The sequence below is a fragment of the Leopardus geoffroyi genome, chromosome B1 (genome assembly GCF_018350155.1).
Source record: "Leopardus geoffroyi isolate Oge1 chromosome B1, O.geoffroyi_Oge1_pat1.0, whole genome shotgun sequence".
Lineage (NCBI taxonomy): Eukaryota > Metazoa > Chordata > Mammalia > Carnivora > Felidae > Leopardus > Leopardus geoffroyi.
In genome coordinates, this window is record NC_059327.1 from 58,580,118 (window position 1) to 58,604,805 (window position 24,688).

Below are 24,688 nucleotides of genomic sequence, written 5' to 3' on the forward strand. Positions count from 1 at the left end.
ACAATTGAAAAGATACTCGATTCCCTGAACCATGACTTACCACCCACATGACTGGGCATATTATGAAACCTCTGAGCTTCAGTAACTACACTGTAAAGCAGGGAGGCTGCCGCCCACTTTGCAGAGATATACAAAGTTAAATGAGAAACACAAAGAAGGTGCTCGATACACAAATTTCCTTCCCTTTTTTTCTTTTCTCCTCCTTTCTTTAGAAAGGGGTCATGTGTTTTGCCACTCACATATTTTGTACAAAATATTTTTTTTTTTTTTTAAACCTGCTGTGATTCTCTAAAGTGTTTACTATTTCAACCAGTTTCAGGCTGTGCAGGCTTATGCATAATCAAGAGTACCTTTGTTTCTCACTTCTAGCCTTCCTCTTCAGCCTTCAGATAAAACAATGTTCTTAAGTATTTCAACTAGGAACAGTAATGTGATGGAAGCAAAGGGGACTAGAGAGAGAGAGCAGGTGGGGAAAGAGACCCCAGGTGCAGGGGAAGAGGGGAGCAGAGGCAGTGAAGCAGGAGCGCGTCCGCTGAGCAGCCCGTAGATACCATCCCCACTGTGTCCCTTTGATATCTGCCAAGCAAAACTTGTCAATATCCTACCCTGGAGAAACACTGGTAGTTCATGTGGAAAGGACAAATAAATTGATCAACTTACACATTTTAAATACATGAGTGTTTGTCATTAGCAGTTTATATAAAAGATTTCTGGATGGAAAAGGTAGAGAAGAGGAAACAAATATTTGCCAAAGGAGGATTTTAGCTAATTTACAAATTTAATTATATATTATTTCCCTCATTATGTGATAAGTAAAATAATGGCTAAAATAGCGAGCAGCAAAATATCTAGAAAGTTTCTACTGAACTAGAAAGTTACATTAAAAAATGAAATACTTACAAAAAGAAAACAGGTTTTTCTCTACTCCGTACAGGTTAGGTCCACTCCTCCTCTAACAGAGGAAATACTCTAAGCTCAATGTGCATGTTGGAGGTGTTTCAGAACCTCTTTGCCAACTCTGAAGTGTTCCTGACAAATACTACTTTATGTTTTGGCAAAGATCTGGCAGTTGACTATGTTTTTATTCTTGGTAAGTGTCAATTTGATCAATACTGATCCTGTACTTATAATAACCACACTAAAAAAACAGACCTTCCCCCTCGGAAGCTGACTTACAGTCCTTCCAAATAACTGAATTTGAATTCCACTAAACAGTATCATAAATTCCAGTAAGCGAACTGATTTCTTTCACCAAACTTACCCATTGTGAGTTACAAGGCATTGCCTCAGACCCAGCTTTCGGAAAATATCCACCACTATCTCCATTGGGGTGTGATCTGTCACTGTGAAAGGGCTCATGTCAAGAATGCTCCGAAGCTTCAATGGCCGAGGACTTTCCGCCGGAAGAGATGGGGTGTGCTGCGCAAAACACACACGAGAACTGCCCACAATGCCTTCTTGTTTTTTTCTAGCACTTTCTGAAAAGAGAGAAGACCAAAACTTAATTTGTTTAGGGGTAATCTTTCTGGGAGACTTTAAAGAATAAACAAATGTATCCCATGACTTTTGGTCCCTTCATTTTTTCCTATCTTCTACCCCAAGAAAGGAATCAGCTGAAAACTGATTTAGTAATTTCTTATATTTGACAGAATTAGAATACGCCAATAACAAATCATCTTCATGTAAATAAAATATTTTTAGTACATCAATTTTCTTCACTGGGGCTGAAGCTGTTTTCTAACTTTGGGGGACAAGGAAGCATGTTTGAAATATGGTTTTTAAAACCTGCACAAATTATGAGAGCATAGTTTATCATAGGAAGCCATCATCAAGCACTGGGTGTTGTATGGAAACCAATTTGACAATAAATTTCATATATTAAAAAAAAAAAAAAAAAGAAGAAAAAAAAAAGGAAGCCATCATCAAATAACACCTGCCTGTGTTAAAATGTCACTCATCCTGCAGAGAGGGGGCTAAAGTGAGTTTCACTCTTAATTCTGACTATGTTGCATATACTCCAACCTCTGTGAATCAGCTAGTTCTTTCTCTTTTCTAATGTTAAAGTTTCATTTTCTGGGTGAGTCATGAACATCAATAGGTGCATTTAAACTACAATTATGCACATAATGGACGCAGACTTATTTTTTTTTTTAGGTTTTATTTATAAAGGCTCTGCTCATTTCTCTCTCTAGTGTGGCTCTGCTTCAAGTGCTTCTGTTTGCTGCCACTCCCACTCCTACTTTTGAAAGTGCCAGACAAGAAGGGGTAAAGATACAGAAAACTGCACAACAGAGATCACAGGAGGAAAAAGGAAACTCATGAAATGGAGAGAATACAAAAATAAAGAGCTTTATGTTTCTATTTGGAGTTAGTATGTATTCAAAACGTTCACAAATATGCTATTTGCTATACTAAACATATTTTAAACATGAATTTTGCTACAAAAATACTTAAGCCAAAATAAGAAGCATCAGTCCCAAGTTAAGAAGCAGATACAGAACTCATAAACAAATACTACAATTCTTTTTACTCCTTCTGACCTCTAAAGCCTTATTTAACTGTGTTGTGACACATTCAGGTAGGAAGGCACTAACTGAAGTTCTAATGGCTAATACTTACTAACCCACCTTAAAAGCATGATAAAGGCATGGAAAAGAAGAAATCCCATTTGCAAATGATGTAAATGATTTTTGAAAAATAAATTCTTTAGGTTGCTCTTAACCCATAGAAGCCTCTGACTAATGACCTGTGAATGGTGGAGTATAAATACTATTATCATATATGACAGATATTCTGAGTTAAAACCAAGCCCACTCATCAAACTTAAATACCTTAAAATAACAAATATTCTATCATCAATGAAAATATGCTATAAACTGTTTAAATAAATCATTTAATGACAAAAGTTTCAGAAAATTTTAGAAAATGTTATTAACCTAATTTATTTTTTAATTTATTGGAATGTTCCTTTGAAATAACAAGGCACAGGGTAGTGAACATTCAGCCTGACTTAAATTTGTCATTTAAGTGAATACAGTAACTATTTTAACAAGCATCATTTACTGAATACTTACAAAGCGTCAGGACATCTGCTAGGTTTGTTTTCCTTTGTTTGAAAAAAACAATTTTTTGAATGCCATCCAAAGGCTTTTGAAGCAGAAAATATCATCATAGTTTTCATTTTCTGATATGATTCACACAGTTTCTTAAAGTGTGCATGCAGGAAAGAGTTACACTTCCAGGAGAATGGAAATGGTTCTTTTCTAACAAAATGTCCAAATGTAAGTAATCACCTTTCTCCCCACAAATTTTATGTCTTATTTTTCCCATTCATGTTAATATACTCTCAAGGGCTTCACTTTTCAAAACTTCTCAAAAAAGAAAGGTACATGAGCTGTCCCCTTCATTTTTGACAATGTGAATCCTGGTAGTGATAGAGTCCAAAAACACTCCCCAGGGATCTAGAATTCTTACATCACTTGTATTAACTGTAGAAAGCAAAAAAGTCTCTAAATCCACAAAATGGTATTTCAATTAACCAAGCAGGTATAAAGTTTATTTTAACTACTATAAAGAGATAAACAAAAAGCTTGCTTGCAATGCACATTATTGAGTAAACTGTATTTTAAGGTTTCTAAGGTTGATAATATTGCTATGGAAGGGGAAACCTTTAATGAATTAGTTCTCCTAGGTATGCAAGCCAAAGCTTTATTCCGCACAAAAAATCTTGAGGGGACAGGAGAGTATAATTAAGGGAAGAGTCTGTCACTGTGTCACGTACCATACTACTGTGTTCAATATGTCAATGATATTTAGGCTTTCATACACTGAGAATCTCCCTGTAAAACTTACAGCTCCTATTACATAAATAGAAATGAAAAAGTGTATTTTTATGACTCAAGTTGGAAAATAGGAAAGACTATTCACACCATAAATGTTAAATATGCTTCATTTTAAACAAATCTATAAAACATCCAGCCTCACTTAATCTTGACACAAAAATGCAGGAAGAAATCTCTCCATTTGAACTAAGTTTTAACACAGCAAACTGTCATTCACTGCTGGTGGGAGTACATGGCATGATCACTACCTGGTGCAATAGGAAAACATCTTATAACATTACAAATGCACCTACTCTCTGATCCAACTTTCTACTTCTAGTAATTTTTGTCCATTTGCACATACGCACAGAGTCAAAAATAGGAGATTATCAAATATATGAGGGAGCAATTTCTATCATAGCAGAAAATTGTAAACGTCTTAAATGTCCATCAATGAGGAACTGATTTTAGAAATCATGATGTATCCCATGGTACCTCTACTTCAAGAAATACTATGTAGCTTAAAAGAATAGAATGAAGAAACTTTACATACTCATTTGGGTAGATGTCCAAGAAAACATTGCTTAGTGAAAACAAAAAACAAAAAAACAAAGTACACATGTATTGGATAGCATGACACAGTTCGTTTAAAAAGATATATATATAAGTATAGAATAATATCTACAGAGTACATAAGAAACCAAAGAGATGGCTGCCTACAGAGAGTTAAATGGGTAACTATGAGGTCAAGGGTGAGTGAGATTTTTCACTGTATACTTTTTAATCTTCTTGAATTTGAACTATGTGAATATACTATCTATAAATAAACATTTTAAAATGATGAAATGACACAAAAGTATAGTTTATAAATAAATTATGGGGAAATTGTTCTTTCAAAATCTTGAGTTTTCCTGGGGTGCTGGGTGGCTCAACTGGTTAACTGTTCAACTTTGGCTCAGGTCATGATCTCACGGTTCATGAGTTCCAAGCTCCACATTGAGCTGAGCCTGTTTCAGACTCTCTGTCCCCTTCTGTCACCCTTCCCCCACTTGCCCTCTCTCTCAAAAATAAATAAACATAAAAAAAAAAAAAAAAAAAAAAAACCTTGGTCTTTCCCAATCCTGGATATAGTATATAGCTTACCACTTACTCAAGCATTCTTTTTTTGTCTTTCATAAAGTCATATAAATACATATAAATTACATATTATATATAATTAATTTATATATATTTATATATATATTTGATTAATTTAATTTAATATATGTATATATTTAAATGTTCATTGATTTTGAGAGAGAGAGAGACAGGGAGAGAGAGACAGGGAGAGGCAGAGAGAATCCCAAGGCAGGCTCTGTGCTGTCAGCGCAGAGCCTAATGCGGGGCTTCATCCCACGAACAGTGAGATCATGACCTGATCTGAAATCAAGAGTCAGAAACTTAACCAAGTCTCCACATTACGTTATATTATATTATATTATATTATATTATAATTTTTTAGTTTTTTTATGCTTATTTGAGAGAGACAGAGAGCATGAGCGTAGCAGGGGCAGAGAGATTGGGAGACACAGAATCTGAAGCAGGCTCCAGGCTCTGAGCTATCAGCACAGAGCCCGATGTGGAGCCTGAACTCATGAACTGTGAGATCATGACCTGAGCCAAAGTCGGACACTCAACTGACTGAGCCACCCAGGCACCCCATATTTTATGTATTATACATATATACAAAGCCTCATGGACAGGTCTATTTTTCTCATTCAAAACTGTAAACTCTATGAAAATGTACATGGGTAAACATGTAAGGTATGTTCTAAAAGTCATCATGTGAAACGTTTCTGATGGCATGTCTAAAATACATCTATTCCCTAAACTGACATTATCTACTATCACAATATTCTGTTTCAAGACAGTAACAATACTTTGAAAAACATATCCACAGAATCAGTGGGAATATGAGTAATTCTTAACTTTGAGCACTTTATCTTTTAAAAACCTTGCTTTTTTCCTTTAAATTTCTATATAAATTCCAGAATTCTGACCTTTTTCTTTTCTTTGGCTGGCTACCATTAAAACCTAAAGAATAGGAATCTGAACAATGAAATTCTTCCGTGATTGTAGGTTTGGCCATGGTACTAGATTAGAAGCTGAAACACTTAAATACAAGAGCCAAGTGTGACCACATACTTCGCCCATTCTGGCAAATATTCTATTGCCTACAGCAAAACTTGGAATGATGAGATTGCTAGTCTTTAAAAAACTCTTACAAAGCTGTAGGCTTTTCCTTAACTGTAAGGATATTTTCTGTAAGCTCCTTTGTTTTGATAACTCTTATAAACTGAGCATTTGCATTTCCATTCTGATTTAAGAAATAATCCTAGACTAGATATCTTCCCTCTTCAAATGGCACAAGAATTAAAATCTTTCACAATCCTTTTGCAGTGGCCAAGAGATAAGCTGTAGAGAACTCAAAGAAACAAAGGCATGACATTTGCAGCTTAGGGTCCTTTACTAAAAACTGGGGAGTATGAAAGCAACAGCTTCATGAAAATATCATTTATCACTTTTGGGGGTTGGGAGAAGAGAGGGAAAGGAATCGGATTGAATAGAAATGGTCTTACTAGCCTCCTCATCAATACTGCAGGACTATAAGATAAGGAGAAAAATAAATTTTGGAGGAACACAAACAATTGTTTACTCCTCATAAAAAGTTTACTTTGGGCGCCTGGGTGGGGCAGTCGGTTAAGCGTCCGACTTCGGCCAGGTCACGATCTCGCGGTCCTTGAGTTTGAGGCCCGCGTCGGGCTCTGGGCTGATGGCTCAGAGCCTGGAGCCTGTTTCCGATTCTGTGTCTCCCTCTCTCTCTGCCCCTCCCCCGTTCATGCTCTGTCTCTCTCTGTCCCAAAAAAATAAATAAACGTTGAAAAAATAATTAAAAAAAAAAAAAAAAGTTTACTTTATCTCCATATGTGGAATTTAAGAAACAAAACAGATGAACATAGGGAAAGAGAAGAAAAAATAAGACAAAAAGAGAGAGGGAGGCAAACCATAAGAGACTCTTGAATACAGAAAACAAACAGGGTTGTTGGAGGGGAGGTAGGTGGGGGGATGGGCATTAAGTGGGTGATGGGCATTAAGGAAGACATTTGTTGGGATGAGCACTGGGTGTTATACATACGTGATGAATCACTACATTCTACTGAAACCATTTCTACACTATATGTTAACTAATTTGGATTTAAATAAAATTTAAAAAATAAGTAAAAACAAAATAAACCAAAACAAGTTTACTTTATCCCCAAGAAATAGCATACTATGGCTAATGCCTTTAAACATTATTTGTAGGAATATCAGCACATAATACAATAGGACTTATATACTTTTCAACACAGTATTTCACCAAAAATAAAATCTCAATGATTTTTCACTTTAAAGTAGGTATTACAGAGGCGCCTGGGTGGCTCAGTAGATTGAGGGTCTGACTTCGGCTCAGGTCATGATCTCGCAGTCCCTAAGTTCAAGCCCCATACTGGGCTTGCTGCTGTCAGTGCAGAGCCTGCTTTGGATCCTCTGTCCCCCAATCTCTCTGCCCCTACCCCCCTCACTCTTGCTCTCTCTCAAAAATAAATATTTAAAATAAAAAAACAGGGGCACCTGGGTGGCTCAGTCGGTTAAGCGCCCAACTTCAGCTCAGGTCATGATCTCGCGGTCCCTGAGTTCGAGTCCCGCATCGGGCTCTGCTGACAGCTCAGAGCCTGAAGCCTGCTTCGGATTCTGTGTCTCCCTCTCTCTGACCCTCCCCCATTCATGATCTGTCTCTCTCTGTCTCAAAAATAAATAAACGTTAAAAAAAATTTTTTTTAATAAAATAAAATAAATAGGGGAGCCTGTGTGGCTCAGCTGGTTAAGCATCAGACACTTGGTTCTGGCTCAAGTCATGATCTCATGGTTCATCAGTTCAAGCCCCGCATTGGGTTCTGTGCTGGCAGCGAGGAGCCTGCTTGGGATTCTCTCTCCCTCTCTCTGCCCTTTCCCCTGTTGCTCTCTCTTTCTCTCTCTCAAAGTAAATACGTTTAAAAAAAATTTTTTTTTAAAGACTAAAAAAATAACAAAGTTGCTATTACATGTTACTATTGTAAACTTAAGTCCAAAAACTGAAAAAGGAAAATATTGTGAATCTGATATGAAACAGACCAAAGACGAAATTTTTCAAAGTTTGCATTCAAATAAGCCAATATTAAGTTAATATAAGAATGTATTTACTGGGATGCCCTGGCACTTGCTAGGCCATATATTACATGCTACTACAAACAATATTAACAAGGCTTATCTGAGTGGGAAAAGAATCTGACTCCAATCTCTGATAACAATGCCAAATCAAAAGATAAAACTGTATTGAGTGAGAAAACAATTCACAAATTCCTTTCCTAAAGAGCATAAGACTTTCAGGGACATAAATAAAATATACTCTTTACCCCAACACACCCAACCAATTAAATATTATTGTGTTCCTTTCCTCCAGAAATCCATTATATGTCTTTATCTATCTAGATATACAGATTCCACAGATACACGATATAGATACAGACAGATGTATATGTGTGTCTGTATTCTTAAAAAAGGGTACCTATTGCAATGGTCAGGTCTCTTCTGAGGGCAAATCCCACTAATCGTTGAGATTCTTTTGACATTATGACAGGAAAGCCATTGTAGCTGGTTTCATTAATCATGTTTTCTATATCATCCACTGTCATATTGTCCTGTGTCAGGACAGCTAAGGGAGGATCGTTCCTTCGAGGTCTCATGACGTCAGCAGCCAGGGTGGTATGAGTGAATTCTTCTTTTGCGTCCAAGAAAGGGTATCCATTTAACCGGATGTGTGCTTCATAAATGCCTTCCCTACCAAAAGCATCACCAACCCATTTACTGGTCATTACTGCAGCCATAAGGGGAACAATATATTCCAAGCCTCCAGTGAGCTCAAAAACAATAACCACCAGGGAGACAGTCATCCTTGTCACGCCACCTGAAAAAAAATAAATACCACTGGTCAAGGAGGACAGGACAGGTCAGTGGAACTGTTCTACCAGGCAGCTGAACACAAATAGTAAAAAGAACTTAGTGAAAAGGATAATCATCGAAAACTACTACTCCTCTTTTAGGACAATTATCACTGTTTTAATAAGATCTAGAGAAACACCAATTTTCTTTGTTAAACACAAGACTATTAAAATAACATTTCAAAACCTGTTTACTTCACAGTAAACAGCCAACTGAAACGAATTTGCCATTTTGGTTTATTGCCAAAGCAAAGATAAAATTCCACTCTTATAAAAGCTGATTATTAATTAAAGAATTTGGTGAAGCACATCATAGCTATCTTGCTTACTACCACATTACAAATAAAGCTCCTATGTGGGTAGAATATTAATACATTTCTCTCCTCTAAATCTTTTCAAAATGAGTAAAATATTTTGGTGCCTTGTGATTTATGTTAACAGTGTAATATCCTCTCCCTTAGAAACTCATCTATTCATTTACCCAAATCATCATTCTTTTTTTTTTTTTTTTTTTGATGTTTATTTTTGAGAGACAGAGAGTAAGCAAGGGAGGAGCAGAGACAGAGGGAGACACAGAATCTGAAGCAGGCTCCAGGTGCTGAGTTGTTAGCACAGAGCCCGACAAGGGGCTCAAACTCACAAACTGCAAAATCATGACCTGAGCTGAAGTTGGATGCTTAACCGACTGAGCCACCCAGGTGCCCCCCAAATCATCATTTTGAACTATCACCTCTATGCTCATGCCTCCTAATCCACATCTTTCTACTTCCTGTTGCCATTGTCCCATGTCTCCAATTATGCATACCTTATTGCTGTGCTTGTCTCGTTTTCCAACTGTAAAAAGACTTTGGATGACCCACTGTCACAAAAAATACCACACATTTAAAACCAAAGTCCTCTTCTTCCCCAAAGAGCTACCCATTCCAGCCAGCACAGCACCATGTTCTTCTTGACAACCTAGATAGTTATTCCGGGTTCATCCTTTACTTGAATCCAATACCTAGACTCTCACCTAGTCTTATCTGATTTGCTTTGCAAAATATCCATCTATTGGTCCCTTCGCAATATTGTCACTATTACCAAACTAGTCCAGACTCTCAAGACTTTGTTCCTTAATTTTAATACTATTTTATCTTACCTCCTTGACTCCAAGCCCCATTACCTTTAATCCACTTTATAAGCCATGTTCCCAGGTTAATCTTTCCTAAGTACTACTTTCATCATGTTGCTCCTTTGCTCAAAAACCTACCAGGATTCGCCAGTTCATACTGTATAATTAAGCTTAAACTCTTCCTTTTTGCTTTTTAACCTAAAAATAGAAGGGAGAAAGAACCTACTACGTATTACACATCTACACTATGCCAGGCATGTCCTAATCAGTTCACAGAGAATTTTGTTTTGAACTCAAGTAACTTATTTTACCTGGCACTGTGCTAACAGCTTTACGTGCATTTTATCTCATATAATGCTCAAAACAACTGTAGGAGATTAGTGGTTATTATTTCTATCTTAAAGATAAGAAAATAAAAAATCAAAGTAAAGGAACATTCCCAAAGTTGTCAAGTTACAACTGCCAAAGCCACGATTCTGCCACAGATACGACCTATTCCAAACACAAATTCATCCTGACACAGATGATTGCCTTTTCATAACCTGGCTCTTTCTCACTAATCCAACTTCATTTCCCAAAAGTATCCAAAATGTACTCTCTGCTTCAATAGTATCAGTATCCTCAAATTTATTCCAATTCCTTCAATTTCACACGATTCTATTCCTCGACAAAATCCTCTTCTTTAAATCCTACTAGTTTTCTGAAATAAAGCTCCTGTTCTACCTGAACTACTTCAGCTCTCTTTTCCTCTAGTTTCCTACACTGTCATAGACTCAGTACTATATATAATTATTATATATTTCTTACTACTGTTTCTCAGTTTTGGTCTTATCTTCCCTTCCCAATCTGACTGTCGTTGAAGTGTGGGCCCATGTTTTACACTTCTTTGTGTATCACTCACTGCACCTAGCACAGCACTTTACAGAAAGTGGACAACTACTAAATCACCGCTACTGTGGTGAAAATGTCCTGTCCTTCACTTTAACTTGAGAGTATTCTTTTGGAGATCAATAATTATAGATTTGTGACTCATTGAACAAAAGTAAGTCAAAATACCAACTATTTAATATCATAACCAAAATTCGACATTTAAATTTTAAAATAACAATTTTTCATATCCAAGAGGACAACAGACTCGTAAGTATTTAATGCAGTTACTTTGTTTTGCTTTTCGTTAAAACAGTAGTTATCTTTTTTAATTTTCCTATAAATGCACCTTAAATCAAAGAGGGCTGGTAAAGAACTCTTTCTTTTCAGCTAATTATAAATCACTGCAGAACCAAATCTTCAGCTTTGCTAAAATGTTAATCTCAGGAACCATGCTATAGTTGTTATAGGTAAGCCAAGATCCCTGACAATGAAAAAACCAAAAATCTCCCTGACAGGATTCAAACTAAGCCTATGTTGTACTGAGATGTTTTCTGTCACAAAGCATTACATGATGTTTAAAAGATGCTAACTACCATTAAGTTTTTGTATTAACAAATATTTAGAGCAGGCAAAATGAAAACTATTACTACATAAATACTACATAATAGTGGTTTCATTTCTGTTAAAACATTCTCTTCCTCCATCCTGTACCGCCCTCACCCCCCTCACCAATTAAGCATAAATGTGCTCCCACACTCGCTCTCTTCTCTCTCAGATTCACAAACATCCATACACAGACACAGTTACGTTACCTAAGCACGCAGCAGCACCAACCATGGCATAAAGGCCAGGTGTAATGCAATCAGCTCCAACCTCACACCATTCCTTAAAGATAAACCAGTCATGGTGAAAATACGCAAGCTGTTCCACTGCAATCCCCACAATCCTTCCGGCAATTGCACCAATGGCCATGCTGGGAATGAACAAGCCGGACGGAACCTGTAACAAAACCACAATGCTTAAGGGGACAGAGATCCTCTACTTATATGCTCGGAACCTAAATTATGGATTTGTAACTAACACTTTAGATTCTTTTCACGTTTTATTTATATAGCAAAATCCTAGTACAAATAAAACTACAGCAAAATACTGTTCTAATGGTACCTTAGTAATTCTGTGATTTCAGTTACAAAGTAACAAATAACATTCTCTAAACCAACCTAAGGGTTATTCATCCTTTAGCTCAAGGGTTCCTTAATGCCAGTCCCTAACACGATTTTCATTAATTCATGGTGAAACGGGGAAAGGAAAAAAAAGGACAATAGGAAGCATTTTTCATTAAACTGAATCAATTTAGTGTGAAGTACTGTCCTTTACTCCATGATTATATCCTCCCTACATATTTGTTGTTTACCAAATGAAAAAAATATTAGATGCTATTCCTCAAGTAGTACAATGTAAAGAGGACAAGCTTATCAGGTCCTTCAATATTTGTTTAACGGTATGTGTATGTATATATATATATATATATATATATATATATATACACACACACATATACATACACACACACATACACACATATATATATGGAGAAGAGCATGTATCAATTAAATGTAATGAAAAAAATAGGAATAGTAGATACCTTAAGCGAGATCATTTAAGGATTAAAATACTAATAGCTCTAAAATGTTACAGAAATGAAATAAGCTGAGCACAAAATAATGGCATGTTGAACACTGCATTAGGATCATTAAAAGGTTATCCAAATAGAAGAGATCAAAATATGTTTTACACTCTCCTGTTGATTAGGATCCTTCAGCCAGAGCACAGAGCGAGGTGAGACTTAACAAAGACCTGACAACTGTCTCCAGCTTCCTGTAGCTCAACTAAAGATGAGAAAGTTGGGATTTACAGAAAATCAACTTACTGTAGAAACAGGAGCTTTAACAGCTGCTTTAACTTGATTCACTATGATTAAACATTTTAAACTTCAAGGTTTTTCTATTATTTAACTCTTATAACCAGTGGACTAAATAGAGAACAACAGAAGAGACAGAGACCCATATTTCAAAAACCGTCATTACAATTTTGTTGAAATTAAGCTGTTATTCCACGTAATCTACATCTGTGAAAGCATATAATCACTAGTGAATGTTAACTTAAGGAACAAGGATTAGCTGACATCGGATTCCCTATATACAGCACTGACAGCCATATAAGAGAATTATATTTACTGGCAAATCACTAATTAATGAATATTATTCTTTTATAAATTCACATGAAGCAACATCCCAGGGCATTAGGCCTAGCTCCCTTAAATCCTTGATGGAAAAAGACATGGTATTCATAGGCTAGTAATTTAACTCTGAGTCTGCAGTGTCCTTTCAAGCTAACACCCTATAGTAATATGATAGGTGGAATAATAGCTCCCCAAAGATATCCCTATCCTAATTCCTGTGAATGTGTTATGTTATACGGTAAGGAAGAATTAAGGGTGCCGGTAAAATTAAGGCTGTTAATCAGCTGACCTTAAAACAGGAAATTATCATGGGATGGTTAAGTGTCTGACTCTCAGTTTTGGCTCAGATCATGACCTCACAGTTTTGTGAGTTCAAGCTCCACATGGGGCTTTGCAATGACGGTGCAGAGCTTGCTTGGGATTCTCTCTGCCCCTCCCCTACTCATACTATCTGCCTCTCTCTCAAAATAAATAAATAAACTTAAAAAAAATTTTTTAAACAGGAGATTATCCTGGATTACTTAACTGGGCTCAAAGTAATTACAAATGTTTTTCAAATGTGGAAGAAAGATTTAGAATAGGGTCAGAAAAATGAAGATAAAAAAAGACTTGACCACCCATTGCTGGCTTTGAAGATGGGAGAAGGGGGCCATGAACCAGGGAATGTGGGAAGCCTCTAGAAGGCTGGAAAAGGCAAAAAAAAGAAAAAAAAAAAAAAAAAAAAGCTAGACTCCATAAATCCATGTGAACACCTTGATTTTAGCCCAGTGAGACCCATTTTGGACTTCTGATCTCCAAAACTAAAATAAATTTGTGTAATTTTAAGCCATTAAGTTTGTGGTAGTTTAAAACAATCATGGGGGGCGCCTGGGTGGCGCAGTCGGTTAAGCGTCCGACTTCAGCCAGGTCACGATCTCGCGGTCCGTGAGTTCGAGCCCCGCGTCGGGCTCTGGGCTGATGGCTCAGAGCCTGGAGCCTGTTTCCGATTCTGTGTCTCCCTCTCTCTCTGCCCCTCCCCCGTTCATGCTCTGTCTCTCTCTGTCCCAAAAATAAATAAACGTTGAAAAAAAAAATTTTTTTTTAACAATCATGGGAGCACCTAAATGGCTCAATCGGTTAGGCATATCTGACTTCGGCTTGGTCATGATTTCACAGTTCATGGGTTCAAGCCCCATGTCGGGCTCCGTGCTTACAGCTCAGAGCCTAGAGCCTGTGTCGGATTCTGTGTCTCCCTCTCTCTCTCTGTCCCTCCCCCATGCTCACACTCTGTCTCTCTCTCAAAAAAACAAAAACAAAACAAAAAAAGCACACATTAAACAATAAAAAAATAAAACATGATCATAAATTCCCTAACACTGCTCCAATTAAGAGGTAGGTAGGCCTCTGTGACAGTCTGGATAAACAGAATGCAACAGAGGCATGGTGCATGACTTCTTTGGCTAGGTAAGAAATGGTCCTCTTGGGACACTTGCTTTTAGAATCTTGAGCTACCATGTAAGAAATCCAAATGCTCTGAAGGCACCATGCTGGAAAAACCAGAGAGAGAGAGAGAGAGAGAGAGAGAGAGAGAGAGAGAGGCACAAATGTTTCAAGAGCCAGACGTTCTGAATCTTCCTAGCTTGGGTGGTAGATGACCAGCCTTAGCCATGTCTGATGACATGTATGATAGGCCACAAACAAAACATGCCCAGTTGAGTCCTTCCCAAATTACTGACCTAATATCAAGAGCAAAATAGTTCTCTTAAATTGCCAGGTTTTGGGGTGATGTGTTACACAGCAACAAATAACCATGCTCAGCAATATATCCAAAGGAATTCTTTTTTTTTTCCATTATTTAAAATGAAACCCAAAAGATAAGAACTTTTTTCAGCCTACATTTATGAAATAACCACTTTTAGATAAACATTCACTGCTCATTTCACATAAAAGTCTTGAACATGCCAAGATTACTTAAATAGCACTCCACATCAGTACTTACCTTGATACCAAAAGTGAATACTGTCATTATAATTTTAAATATGAGTGCTAAGCATAACTGCCATATAGCTGAATATACTCCCAGGCCTGCTGGACGATCAGGAATATCATCAACAATTTTACTGGCATTCATGTCATTTCTGTAGTCACAAAGAGAAGAGGATTCCAGAGGACCACAGTCTGTAAAAAGCTCTTTAATCAGCTCACTGGTGTTGAGCCTGGTATATGGATTAGGGAAGGCTATCACCGCAGTAATGGCAGCAACAACAATGACTTCAAGAACAGGATACTTTCCAAATTTGGTGGATTTGCGTCGACGACACCAGGCAATATTTGCCCTAATGAAGAAGGCTCCCCAAAGCCCGCCAAATACCCCGAGGAGAATAAAAGGAAACAGTTCAAAAAGGTACCACGGTGTATGATACTCCACATAAAAAAGGACCAGACGGCTATTGCCAAATGGATTGATGGATCTTAAAACAAATGCAGCCACTAAAGCAGCAAAAAAGGATCTCCATAAAGTTTTAAGAGGAAAATAGTAGCTAACCTAAAAAAAAAAAAAGGAAAAGAAAAATTAATGCTAGAATTTTAAGATGTTTCCAATATGGTATAACTTGAATGGCGAATATCATAGTCTAATTTTTGTTGCAGCTAGAATTTACATATAATAGATTTTACTGTGGTAAGAAAAAGATTGATGCTTAAGAACTTTGGCTATCACATCATTATAAATTCACAATATCAACTGGTCAAAAAATGTCTAATAATTACTTCAGACACAGCATTTTTTTATTTTCAAAATGAGTTTCACCTCCAATTCAATCATATAGAGTGAATAAATACATCACCACCAATTCCTACGAGCTCAAAAAGAAGTATTTGCCTCTTCTATATTAAGAAAAAAAGAAAAGAATGCAAACAATGGGAAAAGTAAATTTTAAAACATTCCCAGTCACATTTTTGTGTAAACATGTAAAAAGTCTTGAGAGAACAAAAACAAACTACACCAGTGACACAACTAAAATCATCTTCTTAAATATCAATCACTGCCACAGAAATAATCATAAAACAAAAACTCACAAAAACACATTAGGAATTAAGTATTTTTAAAATAAAAACATGGGCTATAATTTAACAAATAGTGGTTAAATATTTTCTATACAGTCAAATTCACTTCTGCTTACTTTTAAATATGTCAACAAAGTTAAATTTTAAATGACCACTAATATTTATACAAGAATAATATTTTTAAGACTTTTCTCAAGGTAAAGAACATGTGTAATGGATTACTCTTTATGTAAGAATACATGAAAAATAACTTTATGAAATTAAATCTTTGTTTTTATTTTTTTTTTTTTAATTTTTTTTTTCAACGTTTGTTTATTTTTGGGACAGAGAGAGACAGAGCATGAACGGGGGAGGGTCAGAGAGAGAGAGGGAGACACAGAATCGGAAACAGGCTCCAGGCTCTGAGCCATCATGAGCCATCAGCCCAGAGCCTGACGCGGGGCTCGAACTCACGGACCGTGAGATCGTGACCTGGCTGAAGTCGGACGCTTAACCGACTGCGCCACCCAGGCGCCCCAAATCTTTGTTTTTAAAACAAAGTCTGCATCTCTTACACTAGTTACAACACTGAAATGTGTGCCAAAATACATTTGTAATGGTAATTATACATAATTTTAATTGCTGTATTTTTTTTACCTACCTCTTCCAGGCTAAAAAGAACTCCTCCAATTGGTGCACCAAAAGCTACAGAAACACCTGCAGCTGAGGCAGCTGATAGCACCTAAAAAGAGGATTTGGCTTATTTCATATATTCTTATAAATTCAAATATATCAAATAAAAATTCTTTATGTTGCTTGAATTTTTGAAATGCCTCTTCTGAATTTAACTTGCATGTCCACCCACCGCCCCAAACAGAGGCAAATATTTATTTCCTCTAAAAAGGTATTTTTTTCTCTTCTGCTTTAGTTGAAAGGGCATTCATATATTCAATATTCAGTCAAAAAACATTGATGTGAGATAACTACTGTTTTCTAAATTCTACTAAAATATCCAGAGAACTTAAAACCTACTGAGTTTCCTTATTTTCACTACTCTAAATCCTGTGACAATACTACAACTGCCAATATGGAAAACCTCATCTAAAGCACAATGGCTACCCTTTATGACACAGTCTTTCCAACTAGAAGCCTAACAATAAAGTTAAAGAAGACAAAAATATCCACAAAAGCTCTTACAGATCCTCTCTCCAGCTCCCCCAGACTATCACTTGGACATTGCCCACTTTCCACCAGTACGAAGTCAACTACACAAATAAGTTCACTAAACATTTCATGTTGTAATTATTTTCCTAAGAGTCTAATTATTCCTTTCACTATTTCATTCCAGTAAATATCTGAGGCTATCAAAACATTTTCACAAATGGTCAAGTTTTACATTTCTGAAAAAGAAACTGGAAATAAAATTAAATTATATACAGTTAAGAACATGATCTCCATTGTCAAGCTGCTGTCTGGCAAAACACCCAAGTAGTCATAACTCACACTTTATTGCAAGTATAAAGGAATCATTTAATTTAAAAATGTCAAGGAAGTGAACTAGGAAGAAAGCCAATATATGAGACCTTAATGCTTTCACAACTAACAAACTCTAGGCATTTATATGCTAAGGGTGAACCAAGTTAATGTCATGTACATTACTAACCATCTACAGTGTGTATCTTAAAATTTTAAGTGATTTTAATTTCTGTAACATTTTCCTAACAAATTACATTTTGCACTTAAAATGAATAAATAAAAATAAAATTTACCCCCCAAAATATCAAGGTACAATAGCAAGTAAAGGAACTGCACTGGAGGGACAAATGCTATAGCTTCATTTTAGCCACTGATTTGTTATAATACAGTTTTAGGTTATGTTTTGTTTTGAACATACGTACAGATCCACACAGTCATAGTAGTAGTAGTGGTGGTAAGGAGTATAGACTTGAGTCAGAAAAATAAATTTTAATCCATACTCTGACATTCTGCTATACAATCTTGGGCAAGTTTAGCAGCTTTACACCTAATTTCCTATCTGTAAATGGGGATACCAGTGCCAAGTTAATAGGATTATTGTGGATTTAAATTTTAAAATACAAGTAAAGGACTTAGAGGCAGATACATAGTAAGCAATCAGTAATGTCAGCTATTTTTGTTAGAGGGTAATATTGGAATCGCAATTATTATTCAGAGATGGAACTATAATGATCTGAAGTGTTCCACTTTTAGACTACCTGCTGCCAATGCATGAACAATGTGTTAGTACTAAACTGAACTAGAACTGTATCAACTCAAGAATTAAATCGTTTGATAAAAATATTCTACTCTTTTCTTATATTATTAAAAACAACAGGATGAAAGGCTTGTGCTAGGGCCACAGACCTCTGAGTTCTCTATTTAACGATATAAAAATATCATACCTTAAAAACCCCCAAGATGCACCATACCATCTTGGCCTACAGATTAGATTGGGAAAACAGGAAGGATTGGGCCCCCAAAGTATAGAGCCAATACAAAAGGTCTCAGGGGCCCATTTTCCTTCTAGAAAATATCCACAGCAATCTAGAATCATTAGGAAACTCTATAAAATTTAAAGACTTCCTAGGAGATCTCAGGCTGGCCTAAAATAAATGATAAAGGAAAATGCTCCTGAGCAGCTCAATAAAGAGGAATTCCTATACTCCCTCTAGTGTGAATCCCTGATTTAAATCTTGAGGGGTCCTAAAAGCCCTCAGAACATCTTCACGATGCCACATAGCTCTCTGCAGATGACACACATCTCTTGAGGGCATTAGACACTTCCTCCATAGGAGAAAATAATGTTCCATTTGGGGAAAACTTCAGAGGAAGAATGGTGTAAGGCAAAGCAAAAACAAATGGAAAGACCTTTGTGAAATTCAACTGAAACCAATGGTAGTCCATCAAAACCTCTCTAAAATATAGGGGTAACTGAGCAACACTGGGGATGGGGTCTAAAACACATTAGAGGTACTCACAAAAGGAAAAAGAAGCAAACAATTCTCACACTTGAATTTGAACATAGAATTTATCCAAAGAGTAGAGTAAAAATGTGATCTTTATACTAGGAAATTCTCACTGATGTAAGTCTACATCATAGATTTTTACCTATCAAATAAACTACAAAAGACACTTACCTCCCTTTTTTTAGCTTCATTTGTGCTATACTTTGGAAAGAGGTAGGAAAAAATATTTCCACAGCAACAGGCAACATGTACCAGAGGACCTTCTTTTCCTAAACTCAAACCTGATGCCACAGCCAATACTAATGTGATGGTTTTGATCATTAAAGTCCATTTTCCCAAGTAACCTCTGATGATGAATCCACTTAAAATAGTTTTAATCTACAAAGGAAAGAATAAGACAGTTTAATTTTCTTTAAGAAACAAGAGAACTTAAGTTATTCTCTTGTTTTACTCACAAAACCACCTTGCAAAGATTTTTAGGTGGACCAAGGAACAATTCACAATTTTTCAAAAGCCTTAACTGTTATGCTACATATAATAAATCTGTATCATATTCTAATTATCTTCTCAAGCAAGGATTGAAGGCAACCGTATCTCATGAACAAAACTAAAATACAAGGCCATGTTAAAGGAAATACATACCTTAATACAAGGGTTGTAATTACATAACCAGGAAAAGGCAAATATGAGTATTTCTGTTGTAGAAACATAGATACATTTCAGACATTCTGCCAGAAATAGGGAATTATGTCTTCTCATAGTACTGTCATCACATATAGTATTTTCCTGTATATTAAGAACGGTTAAGTGGCAACAACTAAATGCTGCATGATACTGCCCCTTATTAAAGACTTTTTTTCTCCTTCCTTCCTTCTTTCCTTCCTTCCTTCCTTCCTTCCTTCCTTCCTTCCTTCCTTCCTTCCTTCCTTCCTTCCTTTCTTTTATAGAGAGAGAAAGAGAGATCGTGCCTACACCAGCAGGGGAGAGGGCAGAGGGAGAGAGAGAGAACCCCAAGCAGGCTCCATGCTGAGCGTGGAGCCCGATGCGGAGTTTGATCCCACAACCCTGGGACCACGACCACAGCTGAAACCAAAAAGTAGACGCTCAACCAACTGAGCCACCCAGGCACCCCAAGACATTCTTAACTAACAAAATTTTAAAAATCACTACATTTCAAAAGGAAATGTGCTAGAAAAAGCTGATAACTTACTTAAGACAGAAAAATTAAAAAGGGAAAGAAATGAGTTCCCATCACATTATTCAATATATTCTTTAATACTGTTGATAGGGGCACCTGGGTGGGTCACAGTCAGGTGAGCATCCAAATCTTGATTTTGGCTCAGGTCATGATCTCACGGTTCATTAGTTTGAACCCCATGTCAGGTTCTGTGCTGACCGCATGGGGCCTGCTTGGGATCCTCTCTCTGCCCCTCCCCCAATCATGCTCTCTGTCTCTCTCAAAATAAACCTTAAATTAGTTAATTAATTAATTAATGTTGACTTAAAAAATCCAAAAGTTTGTACTACTGACCCACTATGATCAAATGTTTATTTTCAGGTATAAAATGGTTATAAATATTATCTACCAAATTCAAGAATTATTAACTTATCTAGTTAAAAGACAGTCATAGGGGTGCCTGGGTGGCTTAGTCGGTTAAGCTCAGGTCATGATGCTGTGGTTTGTTGAGTTCGAGCCCCACACTGGGCCCTGTGCTGACAGTTCAGAGCCTGGAGCCTGCTTGAGATTCTGTGTGTCCTTCTCTCTTTGCCCCTCCCCTGCTCTCTCTCTTTCTCTCAAAAATAAACATTAAAAACAAATTTAAAAAAAAAAGATAGTCACAAAAAGAGAATTAATGTACTCAAGTCAGGTTCATAGCAGCAAAACATCAACTAATCTATCACAGAACTTTAGGCCACATAATAATTTTCCAGGTTTATACCTGAGTCTTCTGATATTTGTTTAGTCACGTGCTAAATTAGTGGTGGAAAAAGAAAAATCAACCCTCACAGTTAATGATAAAATGACTATGGGGAAGAATTTCTTTCAGTGATATCTATAATCAGCTTACATTTTTAAGATTTTCTTTTTCTAATTTTCTTCCTCATGTTACAAACCATTTCCCCAGAAAGACTACTTTTTCCCCCTAAAGGCAAAAGATAAACACTGTAACAATCACTTAATGATTAATGATATTAAATATTGCATGGCTTACCTCTGGAATTCCAGAGCCACAGGCATATGGAGCAAATACCTTTACCAGGGAAACGGCAAGAAAGGCAAAACTCAAGGCCCAGAAGATGTACATTATGTAATTCATGATGTAAGAACCAGGGCCCTAAAAGGCAAAGCATTTAATAGTATAAATTTAATTTACAGTGTACCCCTAATGCAAGTGCTTGCCACATAAGAAATTTGGGTAAAACTCATAAGTTTCCTGGTTTACTTCCACATTAGTAAAAGCTTTATATGAACAAAATATTTAAGTACAATCAAGAAGACATACTCATATATATATAAGGGGCCTTAATCTATTGAATGTTTTTCCTAGCTTTTTCTTGATCCCTAAAGTCTAAATGTCAAAAATCTGCTACACTTTAAGCTCTGCCTACCCACAAACCACATTTTGGAAACAGTTGTGAAGACAAAATTGCATTCCCACTTAGATCTCATTCTGCTGCAATTTTCCTGAGGATCAAATGAGAAACAGCATACTGCCCATGTTACCAGCAAATATATTCTCTTTTTATAGCTTGAAAATTCAGCTATAACAAAACTTTAAAAATATATCTGCATATGACCACACAACGATATATATTATATAACATTCTAGCTTCTACAATGTTCTTCAATATAGAACATCAAGAACAGTAAAATAATCATTTAAATACTATATCACAAAGAAAAATCTATAGATTTCTTCGAGATATCTCCAGTTACAAGGCTTATTTTACTAAATTTTTTGATAATTCATACTTCCTGACAATTGTGGTATGTTAAGCAATTTTAATAACTTGACTTCATATTAACTTTCTGTGATTAAACAGATCCTATCACACTTCTTTTCTACAATAAGACATTTAATGTCATAATTGAATAGACTTGAATGTGACTATGTAGTTAACTAATACAAAAGCTTATTGAAGCTTTACATTTTACTTGCTGCAATGTATTCTCATATTTTCCAATCTATCCTATTACTTTTCTTTTAATGCAGCTGCAAGAATCTGTGAATAATTCTGTTAATTAAGTGAATTAGAGACTCATTTCACTGTATCAATTATTAATTCATCTTTAGACACAGCAAGACTTACTTCTGCTTGACCTATGATTAATTCTGCCCATGTTTTCCACTGTGGACATTTATCCCTCTCTTCAAATGTTGTTTCATTAGATCCCCAACAACACTGCTCATGGTTGTACCACAATGCACTAAGGCAAATGCCCTCCTTTAGGTCAGTCATCCAGTCAGCAGCAATGTCTATTAATCCAGCCAATGCCCCTGTAAAAACATGTTGGAGGTGGTAAAAAAAAAAAAAAAAAAAAAAAAAAAAGAACAAAAAAAGTGAATCCATTTTTGGGACGTATTTAGAACTATCAAGTTAATAGAGTCCAAGAAAACTGGGGACTCCCTATAAATAAAGGGTCACATAGGAAATATTATATAAACTTAATATTTTTAACTGTAAATAGCCACTGTTTAAAATAAAATGGCTATTCTTTGTTTGAAATTAAAAGTAGTTACATCATTAAAATTCGCTGTGATTTGTAATAAAGGTGTTTAAAACACACTAAAAAGATCTTTAAAAGACAGCTATCTGGCAGGAGGTTCACAAATCAGGTTATTAAAGTCAGAGTTTTTAATGTTTCAATCTGAAACTTAATAAAATTACAAATGATCTCAATATCATTAAAATTTAATGTCCATTAGAAGTAGTGAAACTCATAGCATTAATGAATTACCCTGACAGATTTTCAGTTTTTTCTTAAATAATAGAAAATCAAATGTACCAAGATCATGTTACTGATAAAATACAAAAATATGCAAATTTATGGTCAAAGTCTAGATCCTTCTCATTGTATGAAAAGATCAACAGGTCACAAACACAGTGGCCACAAAATTCCTGTGCATGCCAATTAGAGATAGCAGTACTTCCTTCTATTCTCCACATAAATTTTAATTTGCCTCACGTTCTTCTGGACATAATCTTCCATGGTGGAAACTGAAAGTCATTAAAACAGTCCTTAATGTTTGTTTCCAGATCTTCAACTGCTATTTCTTAAAATCCCACACAGAGGGACTCTGTGGGCACTCTATAGCATGGTAGTTAAAAGGTGGGCTCTTCAGCTAAACCGCCTAAATTTAAATCTTTGCTTGGCCACTTACTGGCTACATCACCCTAGTCAAGTTACTTAACCTCTCGTGCTTTATGTAAAATGGTGACAATAACAGTACTTATTCCATAGGACTGCCATGTCGTTTACATACGTGTAAAGATTTTAAGTCAGTGCATGACACTTACAGGAAGCACTTAATAAATATTAGCTATTTATAATGATTTAACATTAAAAGATACTTTATTGTATATCTGGACCAAACCACATATTTTACAGATACAGAAACTGAACAAAGATCAACCAAACTGGATAAACACTTAAAGTGACAGAGCCAAGACTAGACTCTGAAGCTTCCTGCATCCTAGTCTTATACTTAAGAAAGTTTCTTGAAAGAAACAAAACAAATGCTTTTAAAAATCCAACAGGACCTGAAAAAAAAAAAAATTGCAGGAAGGAGGGGAGAACTATTTATTTTTTCTGTTAACGAAAAAAGATTGCATTAAAATTTTTCTTTACCTGATGCCAATCCTGTAAGTGTTACTACTAACCATCCTGACCATGCATCATATAAGCTTTTTGTCATTTCCCATGCTGATTCTTTCTTTTTGCTGTTGATCTGAAATTAGAAATGTTTATGCTTCATTTTTCAAACTATGAATAGAAGACACAATTCTAGAATCTAAAAGTTTTTCTCACTTATTTTACATGAGACAGTAGTTGATAAACTAAATAATGGGAAAGGTGAGTTTGGGGCAGAATCACTATGTCAGACAGTTGTTATACCCATAAACCAGATGCTAAACGTTTACCCAGAGATCTGCATTTTTAACAAAAACCTCAGGATATGAGAGCAAGGGATCCACAAACCAGAAAGAGTCTTGCCTAGGCTGTTTAAAATTGAATCAAATTTAGCAGATATACATCTTTTATATTAACAGAAATAAGACATTATAGATCGACATGTCTGTCATTCCCTGGCCATTTTTTGGTCCTAACAATTAAATAATAATCCTAGCAGGAATATAATATTCTTTAAAAGGTAAGGTCAGTGAATAATAGTACCATACCCATAAATATAGTATACAATAGTCATGTGAGTAAAGAGGTTTACCAAAACTTGCAGGCCTGTAAATATGCAGGTATGTAGAGTTTTAATCCCAGCTGTGGGGTCCAGAAGCTCTCTTCTATCACCGTGTAAGGTAAAAGAGTCCTCTACTGAATATAGCAGAGGAAGGGAGATTAG

The 24,688-nt window shown here is 36.0% G+C and overlaps 1 protein-coding gene across 4 annotated transcripts in view; it reads right to left on the bottom strand.

Annotated features, from left to right (window-relative positions):
- The window catches only part of CLCN3 (chloride voltage-gated channel 3), a 97,641-nt gene that overhangs the window by 8,442 nt on the left and 64,511 nt on the right, over positions 1-24,688 (bottom strand). For all 4 annotated transcript variants that reach the window (XM_045463298.1, XM_045463283.1, XM_045463291.1 and 1 more), the window contains 9 exons: positions 23,962-24,061; positions 22,422-22,609; positions 21,323-21,445; positions 19,281-19,487; positions 16,787-16,867; positions 15,080-15,625; positions 11,672-11,858; positions 8,446-8,844; positions 1,262-1,478 (listed from right to left, as the gene is read on the bottom strand). In XM_045463298.1, the coding sequence (XP_045319254.1) occupies positions 1,262-1,478; positions 8,446-8,844; positions 11,672-11,858; positions 15,080-15,625; positions 16,787-16,867; positions 19,281-19,487; positions 21,323-21,445; positions 22,422-22,609; positions 23,962-24,061 (2,048 nt within the window). The remainder of the gene's footprint in view (positions 1-1,261; positions 1,479-8,445; positions 8,845-11,671; positions 11,859-15,079; positions 15,626-16,786; positions 16,868-19,280; positions 19,488-21,322; positions 21,446-22,421; positions 22,610-23,961; positions 24,062-24,688) is intronic.